The sequence below is a fragment of the Ochotona curzoniae genome, unplaced genomic scaffold (assembly GCF_017591425.1).
Source record: "Ochotona curzoniae isolate NIBS_2020 unplaced genomic scaffold, NIBS_Ocur_1.0 patch292, whole genome shotgun sequence".
NCBI lineage: Eukaryota > Metazoa > Chordata > Mammalia > Lagomorpha > Ochotonidae > Ochotona > Ochotona curzoniae.
The window spans coordinates 2,035-22,426 of record NW_024466853.1 but is presented as its reverse complement, the minus strand read 5'-3'; the positions used below and the strand labels follow the sequence as shown (position 1 = coordinate 22,426).

At 49.7% G+C, this 20,392-nt stretch overlaps 2 protein-coding genes and 1 pseudogene across 2 annotated transcripts; 2 read left to right on the top strand and 1 right to left on the bottom strand.

Annotated features, from left to right (window-relative positions):
• Nucleotides 1–1,097: 1,097 nt before the first annotated feature.
• On the top strand, nucleotides 1,098–6,182 carry LOC121167035 (galectin-10-like; the record flags this gene model as incomplete). The annotated part of the gene is made up of 3 exons (XM_040996401.1): nucleotides 1,098–1,174; nucleotides 2,454–2,664; nucleotides 5,936–6,182. Coding segments are annotated over 3 exons (402 nt in total), but the record flags the coding sequence as incomplete, so codon positions are not given.
• Nucleotides 6,183–15,431: 9,249 nt separating this feature from the next.
• Nucleotides 15,432–15,529, bottom strand: LOC121167036 (annotated as a pseudogene).
• A 2,280-nt stretch (nucleotides 15,530–17,809) lies between these two features.
• On the top strand, nucleotides 17,810–18,643 carry LOC121167034 (EP300-interacting inhibitor of differentiation 2-like). The gene has a single exon (XM_040996400.1). It carries the CDS (start codon nucleotides 17,810–17,812, stop codon nucleotides 18,386–18,388), a length of 579 nt encoding a protein of 192 aa, XP_040852334.1. The 3' UTR covers nucleotides 18,389–18,643.
• Nucleotides 18,644–20,392: the final 1,749 nt, after the last annotated feature.

The window sequence follows — 20,392 nt, the reverse complement described above, 5'->3', positions numbered from 1 at the left end:
GCTCAAGGTCTCCCTCTTCCTTCCTCTGGCCCAGCCTCGCTTTGTCATCAGGCTAGAGAAAGGAGAGACAGATCTGAACACCCAGAGGAAGGCCACAGCGAGACTTTGTTCACAGGGAATTAAACCATCTCAAACAGGATACCATAAATGTAACCTCAACACAAACCGAGCTTATAACTACACCTTGTAGATTTTGACCAGTTCTTTTCATGTCCCACACACCCCTGCACAGGTCTTGGAACTATGCTCTTCACCATTTGCGCACATTCCCTCTGCTCTGTCGCTCATTTTTGAAGGATTCATTTGTTGGAAAGGCACAGAGAGAGATGCATCCATTTGGGGAGTGACTATGGAAGTCTCTTAGAATGAACTATGGAAAATCTCTTTCTCAATCTCTCTTTAACTGTCTTTCAAATAAATAAGTCTTGGAATAAGAAAATAAAGGAAAAAGAAGTATCCAGGACTTGACCAGGCACTCCAGTATGGAAAGCAGGCGTCCCAATCCCTGTGCCACATACCCACCCCACCCACCCAACACACACACACACACACACACACACACACACACACCCTCTTTACACATGTACTTTCTCCACGGAAATAAATAAATTATACACCCTCATGTCTCACATTCACCAGTTCAAAAGTAGAAAATTATCAGATGCTATATTCCAGAAAGGGTCATCCCTCTGATGGCTAAACTCATTCTAGATACCCTATACACACCAGGACTGCATGCTTGCCACATTTAAAGTTCCTCTATTCCTGAGACTACCCTATGAAGTAAGAGTCCCCGACAATCCACCTATGCTGATAAGCAGGCAGGGGGAGTCCAAATAACGGATCTACCATCCCACTGCTGCGGAGGACTACAGTCAGGATCAGCAGCAGGAAAGCCTGGCTCTTGACACCTCCTCTTAAGTAGGACCCTATTGGTCTGTCAACAAAACTGGGACCGCTGACTGTGCTGGGGTAGAAAGAAGGAGTCTTCAGAGTTGGCCCTTTGACCCCTAACTTGCTGAACCCAGAAACTACTACAGGAGGGGAACCAACAGCCAGCCCAGCCCCTTCTCACCCATTCCCAATTCCCATAACAGGTCCCGTATACACGGAACGTGTCCTTGTGCATCGGTTCTTCAGTGACCATCAGAGGGGCACCTGCCAATTGTTTCAGGTGAGTATCTTGCAGTCTATGGGTAAGGGATGGAGGACCATCAATACAGATGAGACTTGTATTGTACCTAGGCAAGTGTTACACTGCTGTGAGAAAAGCAGCCAATAGCTGGTGGACATCCTGGGCCTGACTAATGCCAAATTTGTGTTAATTATACCAGTGTGCCAGCAGAATTGCCTATTCTATTTTTTTTTAAGTCGTGAGAGGGGCAGATGCTGGCTGGCTGGCAAGCAGGTGGGGTCTGTGCACAAACATGCATGGGTCCCAAGCATGCAGTGCCCTAGGGCAGGATGCCACACCATTAGAAGATTGGGCTTGGACCTGCATGCTCGTGGGCATGGGGGGGCACAAATTTCTCAGGGAAGTGCATCAGGAGATGTGTAGGAGGAATGAATATTGATGGAGTATGTGATCAGTGAGGAATGACTTACACCAACAAGGTTATTAGACTTGCAGGTAAACAAGGGGGCTGAGACTGGGTGGTTTAGAGAAGGGAAACTGGAGGACCTTTCAGAGCCAAACCCAATACACCCATCCATGTGCAAGACCTGAACTGGGCCAGTTGGTATCAACCACCACCTACCAGCTCACATGAAAGCCATGGCTGGGGTGGGGCCTGTCTGGCAGGGATCAACCACAGTACCCACCAGTGAGTGTTGGGGCATGGGCCTTGATACTAACAGGCATATGAGAGAACTAGACCTGGTAGCAGATAGTGTGGGGGATTTGTGGGTTCAGCCTGTGGGATTACCATATCAGCTCGTTTGCTTGAGGGCTGAGGGTGGTGACAGGCCTAGCTAAGTATGACCATGGAATTCATTGATATTCATGGGAAGTAGGGTTGGGAATAGGCTGAGCTGGCCCAGGCTGAAGCACCTACAGGTACACTCAAGAATTAGAGGTGAGGCGGACCAGGCTACAACATCCACCAGGACAGGTCATAAGCCTAAGGCAAAAAGTCAATAGACAGAATGTAAGGGGGCAGAGAATGTAGCTTTTACAAGGTACACAGACTTCATGGAATGCACAACCAACAGGCTTAGGTCAGTGCATGCAGCCCATTTTCAGTCTTGGGCTAAAGGGCAGAATATCTCACTACTCCAGGCAAGATGAGCTCAGACAGCCCCACGGGGACAAAAATAAAATATATATTACCTGTGAAGGAAATATCATCTTCCTTTCACTATGGAGAAGAGGTAGGGAAAGCTTGGCCTGTGTGCTGTGTGTGGACCACCACAGGGAGGGGACCTGACCAATATGCTATGTGCTTTGTCTTCAGAAAGGACCCACAGCTGCAGGTGGATTTCCACACGGGCACCAGTGAGAAGTCTGACATCGCCTTCCATTTGCGCGTATACTTTGGCCATTGTGTGGTCATGAACAGCCTTCGGTGTGGGGGCTGGGATTGCGAGGTGAAATATTCCCACACGCCCTTCACAGAGTGCCAACATTTTGAACTGTGCATCATGGTGCTGCACAATGAGTACCAGGTGAGTGTGCCCAAGAGCGCCTGCCATGCCACCTGCCAGGGCTCCAGGACCTGGCCCCAGGAGTCCTGGTGATCCAGCACACTCTGTCTATCCTATCATCCTCAATTCTTTTCCCAACTCTGTCCAGGGTCAAGGTTGGCTCACAGGCCAGTCCATCCACCGGGGAGGATCTTTTCTGTGGCTTTTCCTACAACCGTCATTTCTGCTTCTGCCATTGTGTAATTATTCATTTAAATTGTTAAGATACGCATAGAAATAAAATTATTGCAGTCAGTCAATCAAATCAGTCTCATTTCACTCCTGAATCCCATTTTTCTTCCCAAAACAACCATTCTAGACCTTCCTCCTGGAGATAATCCATACTTACCCAAGCTTATAGTGTAGATTATATTGTGTGTATATGTGCATGTGTATAAATAGTACATATACACATACAAATGCGTATATATACAAATATGCACATACATATGCAAATGTATAGATGCATTTGTATAGGTGGAGCTATACATACATGTGTAAATATACATATATATACATATGCAAATATATGCTTCCCTTCTTGTTGGATATATAGTGACATAAACACTGAACCTAAGAACTAAGAGTCTTAGTTGCCAGAAAACATATTTCAAGAAAAATCAATTTATTTATGAGGCCTCTGTCTTGCATATTCATGATTGTATTCTACTCCACTAGAAAGATGATCTAAATTTGAACTGGCCCTTATGGATGGATATATAGGTTGTTTCTAATTTTTTTCTTTACAAATGCTGCTGAATTCGGTTCTGTATAACATTTTTCCCATTACCAACCTCCCCATACTTTCACTTTTTCTTAACATTCAGGAAATGCACATTCCATATAACTATAATTTATTTAAATAATAGATATCAATAAATTCTTATTTGAGAAGCAGTCACTCCCCCCAAAACCTGCAACAGGTAGAGCTGGGCTGAGGTCAAATATCCAGAAGCTGGATATTCAATCCAGGTCTCTCCATGTGGTTGGCAGGAATTCAATTACTTGAGACATCACCACTGTCTCCCAGGGCCTGCATTACCAGGAAGCTAAGCTTAGCCCCTCTGACATGATACGAGGGCATCTTAATCAATATCTTGATCACACCACAATGTCTTAATGTCTTGATCAACATCTTCACTCGGGACCACTGCATTACCCAAACCTTTTCCAAACACTAGGGTTACATTCTTTCCCATCAGTGACCCAGAAGAGGGCTGGACTATGAGCCATAAATACAGTGGAGGTTTGAGGAACTGAAGCCTAGGCACTCAATGACCTTGTAGTAAGTTCCAGCCCCATGGTCAGCTTTGTACAAGATGCAAGAAAGTCAAGATTCATGAGACACAGATCTTGTTCTAGCATCTTCTAGGCTACAGGGGATGCTGAGCAAACAAAAATAACCATGTCACACTGAGTGGTAGAAAATCACTTGAGGATGAGCCCAGCATGGTAACCTACTGGCTAAAGTCCTCACTTTACACATTTCGGGATCCCATATGGGCACCGGTTCTAATTCTGGCAGCTCCGCTTCCCATCCAGCTCCCTGCCTGTGGCCAGGGAAAGCAGTCAAGCATGGCCCAAAGCCTTGGGACCCTGCACACGCATGGGAGACCCAGAGGAAGCTCCAGGTTCCTGGCTTTGGGTCAGCATAGCTCCGGCTGTTGTGGCCACTTGGAGAGTAAACCATCAGTTGGAAGATCTTCCTCTCTGTCTCTTCTCTCTGCATATCTAATTTTCAAATAAAAATGAAATCTTTTTTAAAAAATCAGTTAAAGAGTGATCAGACAGAGAAAATAATGAATAACTGTTCAAAGCAGTCACTTAAGGTGATCTGCAGGGGCCAGTGCCATGGCTCAAGGGGCTAATTCTCAGCTGCAAGCACAAGCATCCCATATGGGTGTCAGTTCATGTCCCGGCTGCTCCATTTCCCATCCAACATCCTGCTTGTGGCCTGAAAAGGCAGCAAAGTATGGCCCAAGTCCTTGGAACCCTGCACCCTCATGGGAGACCAGAAGAGGCTCCTGGCTCTTGGCTCCTGGCTTCAGAACAGCTCGGCTCTGGCTATTATCAGCCATTTGGGGAGTGCACCAGCAGATGGATGATCTTTCTCCCTATCCCTCCTTCTCTCTGAAAATCTACCTTTCCAATAAAAAATAAATGTTTTTATTTTTAAAAAAGTGATCTGCAGGGCCCAGCACAGTATCCTAGCAGATAAAATTCTCACCTTGAACACATCCTGGCATCCCATATGGGCACCGGTTCTAATCCCAAAGGCCCCACTTCCCATCCAGCTCCCTGCTTGTGGCCTGGGAAAGCAGTCGAGGATGGCCCAAGGCCTTGGGACCCTGTACCCATGTGGGGGACACAGAAGGAGTTCCTGCTTCCTGGCTTTGGATCGGCTCAGCTCCAGCCATTGTGACTGGGGAGTGAATCATCGGATGGAAGATCTTCCTCTCTGTCTCTCCTCCTTCTGTATATCTGACTTTCCAATAAAAACAAATAAATCTATTTTTTTTAATAATCTACAAAGAAAAAGAAGAAACATGTCATTGTAGGTGCCATGGTCCAGCAGAATAAGCCCTACTCTGAGCCTGTAATACTTACAGTGGGGCCAGTTCAACTCCCTATTGTGTGTCTGAGAGTAAATGGATGTTGTCCCAAATACTTGGGGCCTCTGTCATCCAAGTGGGGGGCTTGGATGAAGTTTTCAGCTCCCAACAGAGATGGAGGGTGGCACTGACTCCGCCTTTCAAATAAACCTTCTTTTAAAAAAAGAAGTCTGTCTATTGGGTTCTGATGTCTCATCAGGAGTTTGTGGGTGAACGGTGTACGTACTAGGTCATACATGCAAATAGAAAACAGAAAGTGGGCCCAGCACAATGGCTTAGTGGCTAAATCCTCGCCTTGTCTGTACCAGAATCCCGTATGGGCACCGGTCCATGTCCCAGATGCTACACTTCTTATCCAACTCCCTGTCTGTAGCCTGGGAAAGTAGTAGAGGACAGCCCAAAGCCCCTGGGACCCTGCACCCACATGGGAGACCCGGAAGAAGTTTCTGGCTTTGGATCAGCTCAGTTCCAGCCATTGCAGCCACTTGGGGAGTGAAACAACAGATGGAAGATCTTTCTGTCTCTCCTTCTCTCTGTAAATCTGCCTTTCCAATAAAAATAAATCTTAAAAGAAAAACAGAATACAGAATACTTGTGTGGTAGCATTCTGTATTTCTGACACTCTTCCTTCCTTCCGGCAGGTCGTGATAAACGGCCAGCACTGTTACAGCTTTGCCCACCGAGTCCACCCAGCATCTGTGAGGATGATTCAGGTGTGGAGAGATGTCTACCTGACCTCAGTGGACGTCCGCTAGGGGACAGGGGTGTCCAGACATGCCATGATCCAGGAGTCCCCTCTCTCTGCGTGACCTATGGATTCCCAAAGCCAACACGATGCTCCTCCTCATCTCCTTGGCTATACTTGCTCATTAAAATGTTACCAAACTTCACAGGTTGTGCCTCTTGTTTTCAGCTGAAAAGAAGTTAAAGGGTAATTGCCAAGAGGGTATGGAACCTCTATTTGCACACTGTTGGTACTATCAATTAACCCAGTAATCAGATGCTAGCTTATCAACCATCAACCAGCTGCAACACATCACAATCCAAGCACTAACCAGGCCCGACCCTGCTTAGCTTCAGAAATCAGTCAAGATCAGGCACATTTAGAGTGGTATGGCTATAGTCCACACAGCATTTCTGAAGCCAGCCCAGAATACCTCACTGCAGCACCAGGCTCCACCCTTTACCCTTTGAGTTCCTGCCAAGAGCTACAGCCCTTTCCTTCTAGAAGTGCCCAGATCACCTGCTTCTTAGAAAATCTGGAGAACCCTTCATTAGAGATGAGGTATTACCCAAAAATAGGCCAAGGGAGGTTTCAGATACTTTCTCTCTCTCTACCCAACACCCAAATACCATGAGATACCAACACATCAGTCATGATCTCCCTCAAGTCTTTCTTCAGTTTCATCCCATATCTGAATGCAATGCCATCCTCTTTATTCCTAAACTCTTGAGTTTTCAGATATATTAAGGAAAAATTATGGAACTAATTGTCTTGCCCATCTTCCTGTAACGCTTGAAACTTTTTATCCTAATTATGTCAAGATTGTCAAAAAAAATTTTTTTTAAATACAAAAAAAAGAAATATAGTAAGTATAGAAAAATAAAGATTCTTAAGGACAAAAAAAAATAAAACGCTTGAGTTTTGTTAAGGCACAATATCCTCCTTACATATTCTTTGTCCCAGTCTTGGTCATTTCTGTATTTTCATAATGAATCAAGGATCCCATCTTTAGCCTGTAATTCCTTTTGTGGAAATTCCATTTTTTTTTTTTTTTGGATTGTTCTATTTCTGGGCTTGGCACAATAGTATAACGTCTAAAGTCCTCAGCTGAACATATCAGGATCCCATATGGGCACCGGTTCTATCCCAGAAACTCCACTTCCCATCCAGCTCCCTGCTTGTGGCCTGGGAAAGCAGTTGAGGATGGTCCAAAGCTGTATGGAAGACCCAGAAGAAGCTCCAGGTTCCTGGCTTCAGACTGGCTCAGCTCCAGGCGTTACAGCTACTTGGGGAGTGAATCATCAGATGGAAGATCTTCTCTGTCTCTCCTCCTTTCTGCATATCTGCATTTCCAACAAAAATAAAATAAATCTTTCTTTAAAAGTATTCTGTTTCAGGCCTGGCGCCATGGCCTAGCATCTAAAGTCCTCACCTTGAATGCACCGGGATTCCATATGGGTGCTGGTTCTAATTCCAGCAGTCTACTTCCCATGCAGCTCCCTGCTTGTGGCCTGGGAAAGCAGTCAAGGATGGCCCAAAGCATTAGGACCCTGCACCCGTTTGGGATACCCGGAAGAAGTTCCTGGATCCTGGCTTCGGATAAGCATAGGATCTACCGTTGCGTTCACTTGGGGAATGAATCATCGGACAGAAAATCTTCCTCTCTGTCTCTCCTCCTTCTGTATATCTGGCTTTCCAATAAGTAAATAAATCTTTAAAAAAAAAAAGTATTCTGTCTCTTTGAAAAGCAGAATTAGAGGAAGAGAGGCAGGGAAGAAAGAGAGAAAATCTTTATTGTACTAGTTCACTTGCCAACAGCCTTCCCTTTTCAAAGATCCTCAGTTTTGCATAGACTGTGCTGAAACCTCCAAAAGAATAGATTCTGGAGCCATGTTACCCTGCTGCCTGTGACCTTGTCATCTCAGATCAGATCTGAGTCCTGGCTGCTCGCATATTTCTGATCCAGCTTTCTGAAAATGAGCTTGGGAAAATAATGAAAGATGTTCCCAGTGCTTGGCCCCTGGCCACCCATGATGGAGACCTGGATTGGATTCCACTCTCCTAACTTCAGTCTGGGCCGTTTGGGGAGTACATCAGTGAATGGAAGATTTTTCTCTGTGTGTCTCTCCCTTTCAAGTGAAGAATGAATAATTTCTTAAGATTTTAGAATCGGTTCTGGTCTAGCAGGATAGATACCAAGTTCTCCAAAGCTGCAGGGCCCTATGGTGCTGTCCACGGTGCTGAATAACATGGGCCCTGCCTTCTGCTTCCAAACGAGGGACAAGCAAGGTAGATGGGAATCTCTTAACTTTTTGTGTGTTTTCTTTATGTATCCATCTCTCTTTTTTTTTCAATTGAAATTTTATTTGAAAGGCAGACCATTAAAGAGAATGAGGAAGAGGAAGGAAGGAGGCAGGGAAGTAGAGAGGTAGAGAGGGAACAAATGAAACAAAGAGGAAGAAATTTTTCAACTGTTGATTCATTCTCCAGAATCTCTTAATTCTTCTCGCTTCAAATAAACCATTACCATATACCCCAACTGCCGTGTCTTCATCTGTGTCTTAAAATCCCTTTACCTGGAGCTACAGAAAGCCAGGACACTCACATGTACAAGGTATAGTAACTCAGGTTTTTGCCACTCTAACCTGAGGCAACTAACTTACGAGCAGAAAAGGTTTTATTTAGCTCAGTTCTAGAACTTTGTAGCCCCAACTAGTTTGTCCTCTGAGAATAGCACTTTTGCTGGCAAAGGCCTAGAACAGGACAGCCTCACATGGTGAGAAGCAGGCAGCAAATGTATTTGTCTACAACTGTACGATCTCTTAAAAAGCCACCAGAACGCAGTCATCCAATCGTACCAAACACCAAACCTGCATTGATACCACTCTTTGGTACCACTAACAGTAGAATTAGGGGATCCTGAGTGGGCAAGGGACAAATATTCAAACCCAACCAGAAGCAAGTTGAAATGCCCATGAGTTATGACCTACAAGGAATGACTCTAACCAGTGAAACTTGAGAATCTGGTGTATTCAGAGCCCAGCTCCATCTCACTGGTGAGATCGTTCTGGGCTATTATAAATTATTTCTCGAGTTTTTGGTGAGCTTGAAGTTCAGTTGTGCAGTGCCCAGCTGACTTCACACCTTTGGTCAGCAGCATTCTTTCCCTATAACACTTCCCCAATCCCTCTCCAGTACCACCTTCTCTTCCCAGATAAACCTCTTGCGTTTCCCCAGTCTCAAGATCTACTTCTGGAAGAATCTCAACGAAGAGAAGATATGTAATGTTTTTCAATAGTTCTCAGAGCCTATCCTAGAGCTGGTCATGTGTGAGACGTTCATTTCTTTCCCTCCAGGTTCTTCTACTTTTCTAAATACAGATGGTACATAGCTTTTTTTATATTAAGATGAGAAAGCTCCTGATGAATTTCTATAGCCTGTACCTTTGTTTAAAAAAAAAAAAGATGTATTCTGTTTTTATTGGAAAGTCAGATATACAAATAGAAGAGACAGAGAGGAAGAGCTTTCATCCATTGATTCACCCTCAAGTGGCCGATCTGAAGCCAGGAGCCAGCAGTCTCCTCCGGGTCTCCCACACGGATGCAGGGTCCCAAAGCTTTGGGCCATCCTCGACTGCTAGCGAGCTGGATGGGAAGTGGGGCCACTGAGATTAGAACCAGTGCCCAAATGGGATCCCAGCACGTTCAAGGTGAGCACTCCCGATGTCCAGGACCCCAAATTGTCCAGCTCCTGAAAATAAGGCAAGAACTGAGATGCGGAAATGGGGGGGGGGGTGCGTCTTTCAAACAATGATTCCAGTCTATTTTAAAATAGAAAGCGGCTCTTAAGACTAGGGCAACTTCTTCCAGACTCAACATTGCCTGAGGTAATAAAATCATCTTCCTGATTGCCAAGTCACTCAGGGCGCGAGCGTCGGCACGCAGGCGCATGCACGCGCACGCAGGCGCGCTCCCCGACGCGCACGCGCCTCCGCGCTCCCGACCACACCGTCCGCCGCTCTCCGCTGCTCCGGTGGCCGCTGCCAAACGCCGAGCTCCCGCGGTGCACGATGTCCGAGCTCCCCGGAGGCAGCGGCGTCCCGCAGAGAGACGCGGCGGAGGGCGACGCTCCGCGGCCCGAGGTAAGCTCCGCAGCCCGAGCGGAGCCGGGGTCGGCCTCCGGCCCGGGCGCACCCGCGATGGCCGCCGCGCGGGTGCGCCTGGCCGACACCCCCGAAAGTCGGTCCAGGACCCGGTTCCTGCGAGAGCTGTGCATGGGCTCGGCCGCCTTCTCCGGAACCGAGCGCGAAGCCGACACCTTCCCGGTGGACTGGGGGCGACCTCAGCCCCTGTTTGGGGAGGAGATGCCGCGCGCCCACGGTGGCCGGTTCCGGGGCTTGGACGAACCCAACTGGGTGTTCATGGACGCCTGCAGGGCCAGGGAGGCGGCCCGCGATGCGCGCTGGCAGGCGCGCTACCCCAACGTCTATCTGGATTACTTCACCTTCATCGAAGACCTCTTCGCCTCCGTGGCGCTCAGTCGCCTGGCTGCCGAGCTCGGCTGCGACCGCTTGAAAGACAGGGAGTAGCTGGTGATGGTCTCGCGTGGGGGACGCGGGGGGCAGGCAGAGGAGGCAGCCATTTCCAGAAACCACCTTCTTTTTGGAGCTCCCTGGAGCAGGAGGGAATTGCGCGTCAATCCTGCAGCTGCGTATTTTTGTTTCTTGAGAGAAAAAAAAAAATTGTTGTTGTTGTTTGTTTTAATTCTCATGAAGGGAAAATAGGAGAGTTCTGGCCCGAGTCGAGCATCATGGGGGACGCAAAGAACGACACAGGATGGTATCTGCAGAAAAATCCTGATGGATGTTGATTTCCCACCGTCCCCTCCCCCACCACCACCTTCCGTTCTTGGGTTGCCTCACTGCCCAGACTGATTTTGCAAGAATCAAGTTGAAAGCCTTAGGAGGAAGCCTGCCTGTAGCCACCAACCAGGAAGATAAAAGAAACAGCAAGAGGCCGCACTTCTAGACTGAGAGCTGGGAAATTAGGACTGGATGACTGAGGGTTGAGGGACTGACTTATGGAGGTTTCAGGATTGGGCAGCCCTTCAGGTGACCATCCCCAGAGGGAATGTGTGGGAAGATCTGTTGTGTGTGACCCCAAGGATCTTAAGATGGAGACCGTGCTCGTGTGTTTGCAGGAATGTCTGAAATATGGGAAGAATCGTGCTTTTTCATTATCGGGAGATAATCCCCCACAAAGCTCAGAAGGTACAAGGGGCCCAGTGAGAAGTCTCCTTGCATGCTGCCCTGCCCCCAGTTCCCACTGCAACCCCACAGGTAGCCCCACCTGTAGTTTGTGAACACAAGCCTTTCTCTCTGCACAACTGTGTGTGTGTGTGTATATATATATAGATTCCTTGGCTTCTTAGTAAGTGTTAAAACCTAGAGATCTGTGTAAATATGTACATAGAATTACCTGTTACCAAGGCGTGCTGTGCCCACGGTGGTTCTGTAAGATTGATCCAGTGATGGACAGATCTGCGTGTGGGCTACCTCCCACCGCCGTTCAAGGCACATTAGCAGGAATCAGGGTCGGAAGCACACAGGACTCTAACCAGCACTCCAGTAAGGGATGCCACACTGCAAGCAAATGCTGACGCCAGCATTCCTTTTTCCCTTTTGAGAATCCTAGCATCATTCCCGCTTTCCCTTTTAGAAAAAAAAAAAAATCCTAGCAAACTCCACTCCCCTTGCCCCATGTAGAGAAAAATCTTTTTGACATAACTGTTGTCTGCTGTAGACGCAGACACACCAGCCTGTTGAGGTGTAGTTAACCATGTCGGGGCATTTTCTGTCATTGTTTTGTTCCCTATGTGTTAGATTTGATCTGGAAAGGTGGTTGGATTTTTTTTTTTCAGAGAAGTAACTATAATTTTCATTGGACTGTAACTAACTCACAGGATCCTGGTTAGAACGCGTTAATATTCCAGTGTGCTACTAATGCCGTTGGTGAATGTTCCCTGTAGAGCTTTCTGTGTGGGTGTTCACGCTAAGATTACCATGTACTGTATGGCGTGGTCCCTGTCAGCTTTGAAATTGTTGTGAAACTCAACTTTATTCAACAACATGTAAACGTTGCACGAGTTGTGTATACTCTGTTGAGGGGGGTGAATCCCATTACAATTTTCCAGCTGGCGACATCAGGCGTGGCCATTTGAACTGTGGCCGGTGACTGTCACATCACAGCAAAAGTTTGAAGAGCAGGGCATCGTTCCTGCCCTTGTCTCCCTGCTTGCACGGGAGCAGGATGCCCCAGCAGGGCACAGCACAAGATGAGTAAGAAGGGCCGGGCTGACCCAGAGTGGATAGGCATGCATGTGAACCAATAAACTTGTCCTCGTCAAGCCTGAGGTGTTGGGGATATTTGTTACTGCAGCAGAAGCTGGCTGATACAGCCAAAGTCCGCGCTGGGGACACTTGGAATGGTCTGCATTTACCCCACTGCCTACCTGACTCACGGCCTTGTGGCCTTGGCTCAACAAGCAGAATGACCAAATAATAAGGAGCACTCTTTTCTTTTTTTTCTCAGAATATTCTATGTATTTGAAAGGCTGAGTTAGAGAGAGGTCTGCTGTCTGCTGCTTCACGCCCCAAATGCTGCAACAGCTAGGGCTGGGCCAGGCCAAAGGCAGGAGCCAGGAGCTTCTGCCAGGTCTCCCACGCAGGTGCAGAATGACTTGAGCCATCTTCTGCTGCTTTCCCAGGCTATAAGCAGGGAGCTGGATGGGAAGTAGAGCAGCCAGGACACAAACTAGTACCCCAATGAGATCCTGGCACCATAGGGGGCAACTTAACCAACTGTACAACCCCAGCCCCATGGAGCTCTTTAACAAGCACATTCTGATGGTTTCTCCTTAAACTTTAAACATGTATTTATTTTATTGGAAAGACAGAGAGGAGAGGCAGATCTTCCATCCACTGGTCTACTCCCAAATTGCCACAACAGTTGATGCTGAGCCCATCAGAAGCCACAAGCTTCTACCAAGCCAAGGAACCAGATGGGACACAAACTGGTGCCTATAAGGGATGCTGGTGCTTGGAGGTGGAGGATTAGCCAGTAGAGCCATCACACAGTTAAATTTTAATTGAAATCCAAAGAAATTCTAACCTTCAGGTGTCCATCAGCACAATCAGCAGGAAACGGCGAAGAAGAGCCCAGGGTGTACGGGCCCTTGGCGCCTCGGGGACTTCAAGGAGACCACAGACACCCAGGGCTGGCTCCGCCCCTCGTGAGTCAAGGTTATGTCTAGAGAAAGAGCTTCGTCCTACCACAGAAGCATGTGGAATTTTCAGAACTCAGATTTCTCTCCCTTTGTTTTTTTTGTTTGTTTGTTTTAGATTTATTTATTTTTATTGGAATGGCAGATCCCAGAGAAAAGGAAAGACAGAGAAAGATCTTCTGTCTGCTGATTCATTCCCCATGTGGCTGCAACAGCCAGAGCTGAGCTGATCCAGAGCCAGGAGCCAGGAGTTGCTTCCTGGTCTCCCAGTGTGGGTACAGGGGCCCAAGGACTTTAGTCAACCTCCACTGCCTCCCCAGGCCATAAGCAGGGAACTGAATCAGAAGTGGAGCAGCCGGGGCTAGAACCACTGCCCATGTGGGATGCAGGCAGAGGCTTAGCTTGCTATGCCATGGCACCTCCAAATAAAACTTTTTAAAAATAACAGTAAGTGTTTATGGGTAATGGAAGTACAGGATTCCAGACTGGGATGGATAAGTGTTGGGAGCCCAGCTCTGAGAAGGCTTCTGTGCAAAACAGCTGGAGGCCTGAGTCCATGCTCGCACAAACCCTGAGGGAGCTGGGGCTGCACCTGGCGTTGACTGTGAAGACCCTTATGAGTTATTCCCGCAGGTGCCTTGCTAAACTTTTGAACCCTGTCACCAGGGTTTGTGATGACACCTAGGTATTAAGGTTGGAGAGTAGCACTAGTTAGGCTGACAGACAGGTGACATTCATGTAAAAGAAGGAAAAATGGAATAAGTAAAGGGACAGGCGTGGTGGCATAGCAGATAAAGCCATCACCTGTGGCACCGGCGTCCCATCGGGGTGCTGGTTCAAGTCCCGATCGCTCCACTTCTGATCCAGCTCCCTGCTAAGACACCTGGGAATCAGGGGGAAGTGACCCCAGTGCTTGGACTGCTGCACCCACAAGGGAGATTCGGAGGAAACACCTGGCTTTGGCTTGCCCCACAGTGCTGCAAGTCATGGTGGCCATTTGGGCAATGAGCCAGCAGATGGAATCTCTGTATCACTCCTCTCTCTGTAGCACTACCTCTCAAATACAAATCCTTTTTAAAAATATTGTGAATGGATCATATGAGGGCACTGTTCAGTGCACGGCATCAGCTAAGGGGTGTGTGGCAGAGGGCCTGGCTGCTGGTGAGTGCTCAGGAAATGGAAGCAGTGATAAGGCTCCTGGGGGCAGGGGGGGCAGTCAGCACCAGGACGGATGTGGGCCTCTTCACCTGCCAAGTGAGGGCAGGTGGCCAACACCAGGACTACCTGAGCAGTGCCTCAGGCTCCCCTGCCCTCCAGCGAGGGCTGACCCGAGACAGGCAGGTTTCCAAGCTGAATGGAGTTGTTCCCGATTGGGGCTGAGGAGCCACAGAGAAGAAGGGATTGGAGTGAATGATCCCAAGTTCGAGTTCCCAGGTTTTCCATTCATTGGTAGTGCAGTAATACTGATGATTTTGCTAAGGTTGTAAAGAAAAGCCCTGGGGAAGTGCCAGGAGGCCTGGAATGGGCAATAGAGACTGTGTCTCTCCCCACGTGCAGCACCAACGTTCCGCGGGGCGCTGCCGTCCCCTGGCACACGCTCAGAGACCTGGAGGGGTGGAGGGAGTTCATGTCAAACACAGTCACAGCTTCCTTCGTCAGCTTTGGGATCCTCGGAGCCCAGATACAAAACCATAGATCCCCTTGCGTGAATCTGCTTTTGGAGGAGAGGTTAGTAAGAAATAGTGTTGGGCCCGGCACGATAGTGTAGCAGTTCAAGTCCTCACCTTGAACACACCCTGGCATCCCATATGGGTGTCGGTTCTAGTCCCACCAGCCCCATTTCCCATCCAGCTCCCTGCTTGTGGCCTGGGAAAGCAGTCAAGGACAGCCCAAAGCCTTTGGACCCTGCACCCGCATGGGAAACCCAGAAGAGGTTCTGGGCTCCTGGCTTTGGATCGGGTCAGCTTCCAACCTTTGCGGTCACTTGGGGAGTGAACCATCGGACGGAAGACCTTCCTCACTGCCTCTCCTCCTGCTTCCTGTATATCTGCCTTTCCAATAAAAATAAAATAAATCTTAAAACAAAGGAAAGAAGGAGGAGAGTTGGAGGTTGGAGGCATGTGAGAGGCGAGTATGGTTATCTTAGAATTCTATGAAATACATCAAATCTATCCCCTTTATATTAATACAGATTTTACACTTGATCTTAGCCAAAAGGCCGAGAAGCAATTATTAATACAGAAAAAGGACTATGCCCCAAGAATATGAACTACTTGCTCGTTTGAGCACCCTGAGCTTCTGAATGGGGCTTTTGGCCCGGCCCACCCCAGCTGCACCCTCTGCAGGCATTTTGGGGAACGAGGCAGTTCTGTCCTGCTTTTACCTGGAGCTTCGTCTCTGTCTACGTGTGCGTTTCTGCCTTTCAAATACATAAACACAAGTTAAAGAAACTACCATTTCAGGTGAAATGGGTCCACCATGATTTTGACGTGGCTGCCCCCTGGTGGGCAGAAGGTGGATGATGACAGCTGAAGCGATGGCCTCCGGGTCCCCCTCCCTGGGGTGTGGATGCTGCAGGACCAGTCTTCAGCCAGCAGAGGCCACAGGGTGTGGGTTAACAGGAGGACACCGTCACCAAGGCGACCCTTCTCCCTGCAGGTGAGAGACGGCCCATCATATGGAACCACAGTCACCTGGTGCAAACACCCCCACTCCAGATGCAGCCACAAAGCGCTGGGATGATGGGGTCACGTTCAAGACTCATACTCCACCCCCAGGGGCAGAGATGTGGGGTGGACAGAGGGGACCCTGCAGGACACCAGAGGAGGGTTAGCAGTGGCTGGCAATGGGGACATGGAGAGTTCCCAGGAATCGGCGGGTCCTCAACAAGTGGCAGGCAAAGAGATGTCACCGAAGAGAACTAGGCAGGATCCCCGGGGGGTCAGGAGAACGTGGTGAGACTGCAGGCCAGGGCTCCAACTCTGGATTCAGCAAGGATTCTGGTCGGCTACCCCTGCCTGCCGTGGGAGCTCTGGTCCCCATCCTAGCTGCTGCACTTCAACTCCAGCTCCCCACAACTGCAGCCTGAGATGGCCCGGTCCTTGGGCCACCCACACAGCAGGCTGGTCAGAGTCTTTGCTTCCACAGTCATTTTGGTGGAGGGGGGCGGTAAACTAGTTGGATGGAAGATATGTCAAGATTTATTTATTTTTATTGGAAAGGCAGATACACAAACAGAAAGACAGAGAGGAAGATCTTCCATCCAATGGTTCACACCCCAAGCAGCTGCAACAGCCGGAGCTGAGCCGATCCAAAGCCAAGAGCCAGGACTTTCTTCCAGGTCTCCCATGCATATGCAGGGTCCCAAGGCTTTGGGCTGTCCTTGACTTCTTTCTCAGGCCACAAGCAGGAAGCTGGATGGGAAGTGGGGCCACTGGGGTTAGAACCGGTGCCCATATGGGATCCCAGCATGTTCAAGGTGAGGACTTTAACCACTATGCTGTCACACCGGGCCCCCAAATAAATATTTGTAAATAAAATAAAGAATCCTGATAGACTGCAGACCCTCCCCCTACAACCTGTGGGACCATGCTCAAACACCCCCACAGCGGCCTGCCATCTCCCTGGCTCAGCTAATCGCCATCATAAGGCAGGAGTCGTACTGTGGTCCCGTCTACTCTCAGTAGAGTATATTTAAATAAAACTTAACATTTAGAAAGAAAAAAAGCGGAAGGAGGAGGAAGGACTTTGAAATATTGGAAATACTCCATTTCTCGACCCGAGCGCTGGTGACACGGGTGTGCGCATGTTACCATAATTCATTCAGCTGTGTGCATAATTTGTGCTCTTTTCTTTTACATGTTATGGTAAATAAGATTTTGGAAAAAATAATGTGCAAAAGTGGCCAAAGCAATTTTAACGGTAGCAATGGGTGTGGGTGCAGACAAATGCGCGGCTGGAAAAGAACACCCCCCCCAAAAAAAAATAAGCTGTGAATCTAGAATAGCTTGGTCTATCACCAGGGGCATTATAATCACAGAAGAACAAGGACCTTCGAGCAAGCAGCACCCGTGCACGGGAGCTTGGGAACGCCTTGCTGGGCTTTTATGTTGTTAGACTCATCAGCGTACTAACCCTGATATCAACCCTAAATCCTGTGAGCTGCGGCCTCAGCCACGACCAGCTGCGTTGGCGCTTGGGGCCGCTGGGGGGCGGCATCGAGCGGCTCGCGGGGACCGCGCTACCACGCGTGCGCGGCGCCCTTGGGCCGCTCCGGCGGCGGCCCCCCTCGGTGTGCGCATGCGCATGCGCATGCGTGGGTGCTCACGGCGTCCCCAGGCTGGCATTGCGGACATGCGCATTGCGGGCCTGCACACGCCCCGGCGTGCACAGCTGTGAGCCGTGCGCCCTGCGCCCTGCGCCCTGCGCCCCCGGCCGGTTCCGCAGCCGCGCCCGGTCCCCCGACTCCCCGGCACCCCGACTCCCCGGCACCCCGACTCCCCGGGCCGACATGTCCCAGCCGCCCGCAGACTGCAGCCAAGGCGACGCCCCGCGCGCCGAGGGAAGCGGCGGGAGACGGGAGCCGGAGGAGGCCGGGGGAGGCGCGATGGCGGCAGCCCGGGGAGCCCGGCTGGCGGCGGCCCGAGCTGGAGGAGCTGGCCCGGCACCAGCAGCAGCAGCCGCGTCCCGGGAGGCGCGCATGGCAGAGGTCGCCCGACTCCTGGGGGAGCCCCTGGAGGACGAGGGTCCCGAGGGCAGGCCGCGCTCGCGGGGGGCGCTGGCCGCCTTGCCCTACCTGCGCCTCCGGCACCCTCTGAGCGTATTGGGGATCAATTATCAACAGTTCCTCCGCCACTACCTGGAAAACTACCCGATCGCCCCCGGTCGCATCCAGGAGCTGGAGGAGCGGCGGCGGCGCTTCGTGGAAGCCTGCCGGGCGCGCGAGGCCGCCTTCGACGCCGAGTACCAGCGCAACCCGCAGCGCATGGACTTCGACGTGCTGACCTTCACCATCGCCCTGACCGCGTCCGAAGTCATCAATCCCCTCATCGAAGAACTGGGCTGCGATAAGTTCATCCACAGGGAGTAGCTGGAGTGGTGAGGTGGGGAGGAGTGGAGGTGGGGGAGCCTGGGCCTCTCGCTGCGCTCAGCCTTGGACACTGGACAGAAGTCCACCACAGCGAGCCCATGGGCCACGAGGGACGCCCGGGAGCCCCCTGCGAAAGCAACAGCAAAAACGGGACGACGCCGAAAGCATTGCAAGACACCCCCAACCCTGCGCGCCTGCGTGCGCCCTCGCGCGCGCACCCCCAGTTGGTAGTGAAGCCGGTTTCTTCCCACCCTCACGCACCTTGCAGGATGCCTCCTCCTTGCTGCGTTGGTCTGTAGGAACTCGGGGTGTGGGTTCTGCTCCCGGAGCCCTGGGTGAGGAAGGGATCGTGACCCCACTCCAGCAGAGGCACCGTGCCACACAGCTGAGGTTGTAGGAGCCAGAGGCCGCGGACTGCGCGCGGTCAGCCTCTCCTGAAGGCCAGGAGCGCGCAGGGTGACGTCGGGTTGTGTGTTTGGCCGCGGCGGTGCAGATGGCGAGCCAAGTACCTGCTGCTGTAGATAAGACATGATAAATCGTGTTTTCCAAAAACGCCAGGTTTCTGGGTTTTGTGTTCGTTTTTCAGATGGCGTTGCAAAGTCTTTTGGTAAAGGGTGTGTCGGCGCTCCCTTTAGATAGGAACTACACAGCGGCGAGGGCTCTCCACCTAGCGGTGGTTGCAAGCCGGGTCGCTAGGTGGAGATACACAAATAGAAATCCCGGAATTTGTTTTCTTTTGTTTTTGCACTTCTTCACAAAGTTGGCATATTATAATTAATGGTTTATATGCAGCCTTTTCGTCAGGAACATATCCTTTGAAACCACCGTATTTCCTTATTGTTTTTTAGAAACTGTGTGTATTTTTTTTCTCTCTTCTGTAATTAGCCAGGAATATCCTTTTGGTTGTTTAGGCTGTTACCTGCCGTTTTCTTTTGGCAAAAGAGAATTGCTGTGCCGGCTCGTTTCATACGCCTGTCCCGTGACGTGGCGCGGCGCGCACACAGCATTGCTTCCATCCGAAATACAATGTTCAGATTTCAACGTTTCTGACATGAGAGTTACTTCAAAGGGTAATTTTTTTATATATATAAAAGTTGTGTTGGATCATGTACGCATGATCTTGGAGCCTTTGTTGCAGATAAGTGGGATTAAATCTCAGAGTTCTGGGCCAAGGAACACCCGTGGGAGCTCACGGGGGCAGCTAAGTCCACCCCGGGGGGTGATTTTAGATTCCCACTGGTAATTGACAAGCAGTGTTTTCACCAGTGTTTTAAACCAACAGATACCCAGATGTTGCCAATCTGATCGTTGAGAAAGGGGGGCATATCCCTTTAAATTGGCTTTTCTGGGTTCTGCAGAGGAAGCTTCGAAAGGTGCATGCGAAGTGGGAGGCACCGGTAGTGCTGGTTTTGCTGCACGGTTGAAATCATGCATGGTTTTGGTAGCACGCATTTTCCGTGGACTTGGTGGAGATCCTTCATGACCCCTTGTCCGTGAGTTTTCTCTTCGTGTCCATTATCTGTTTCTGAGTAACTTTCTGTATTGACTGTCATATCTTTATTCATGCAATGAAATATGAAAAAGCTGTGGTGTTCGTTATACATTGTTCTAGCTTATTTATCTTTGGATTTTCTGAAAGCCTTTGGACATGCAGTTTTTTGTCTTGACTTCCTTTAACTTATGTTTATTTATTTGTTTCCCAACGGTTTATTTATTTGAAAGACAGAGTAATAAAGTGAGGCCGAGACAGATTTGCCATCCACCAGTTTATTCCCCAGCTGACCCATTGGCCAGGTCTCCCATGTGGGCAGGTGGCCCAAACATTGGCACCGTCCTCTGCCGCCTTCGCCCGGCCATCAGCAGGGAGCTGGGTCAGAAGTGGAGCAGCTGGGACTTGAACTGAATGCCCACATAGGCTGTGGGCTTTAGTGGCGGTGGCTTTGCCTGCCGTTCCACAGTGCTGGCCCTTCCTGTGTCCCCTGTGCTCCGAAGGTTTGGTGTGTC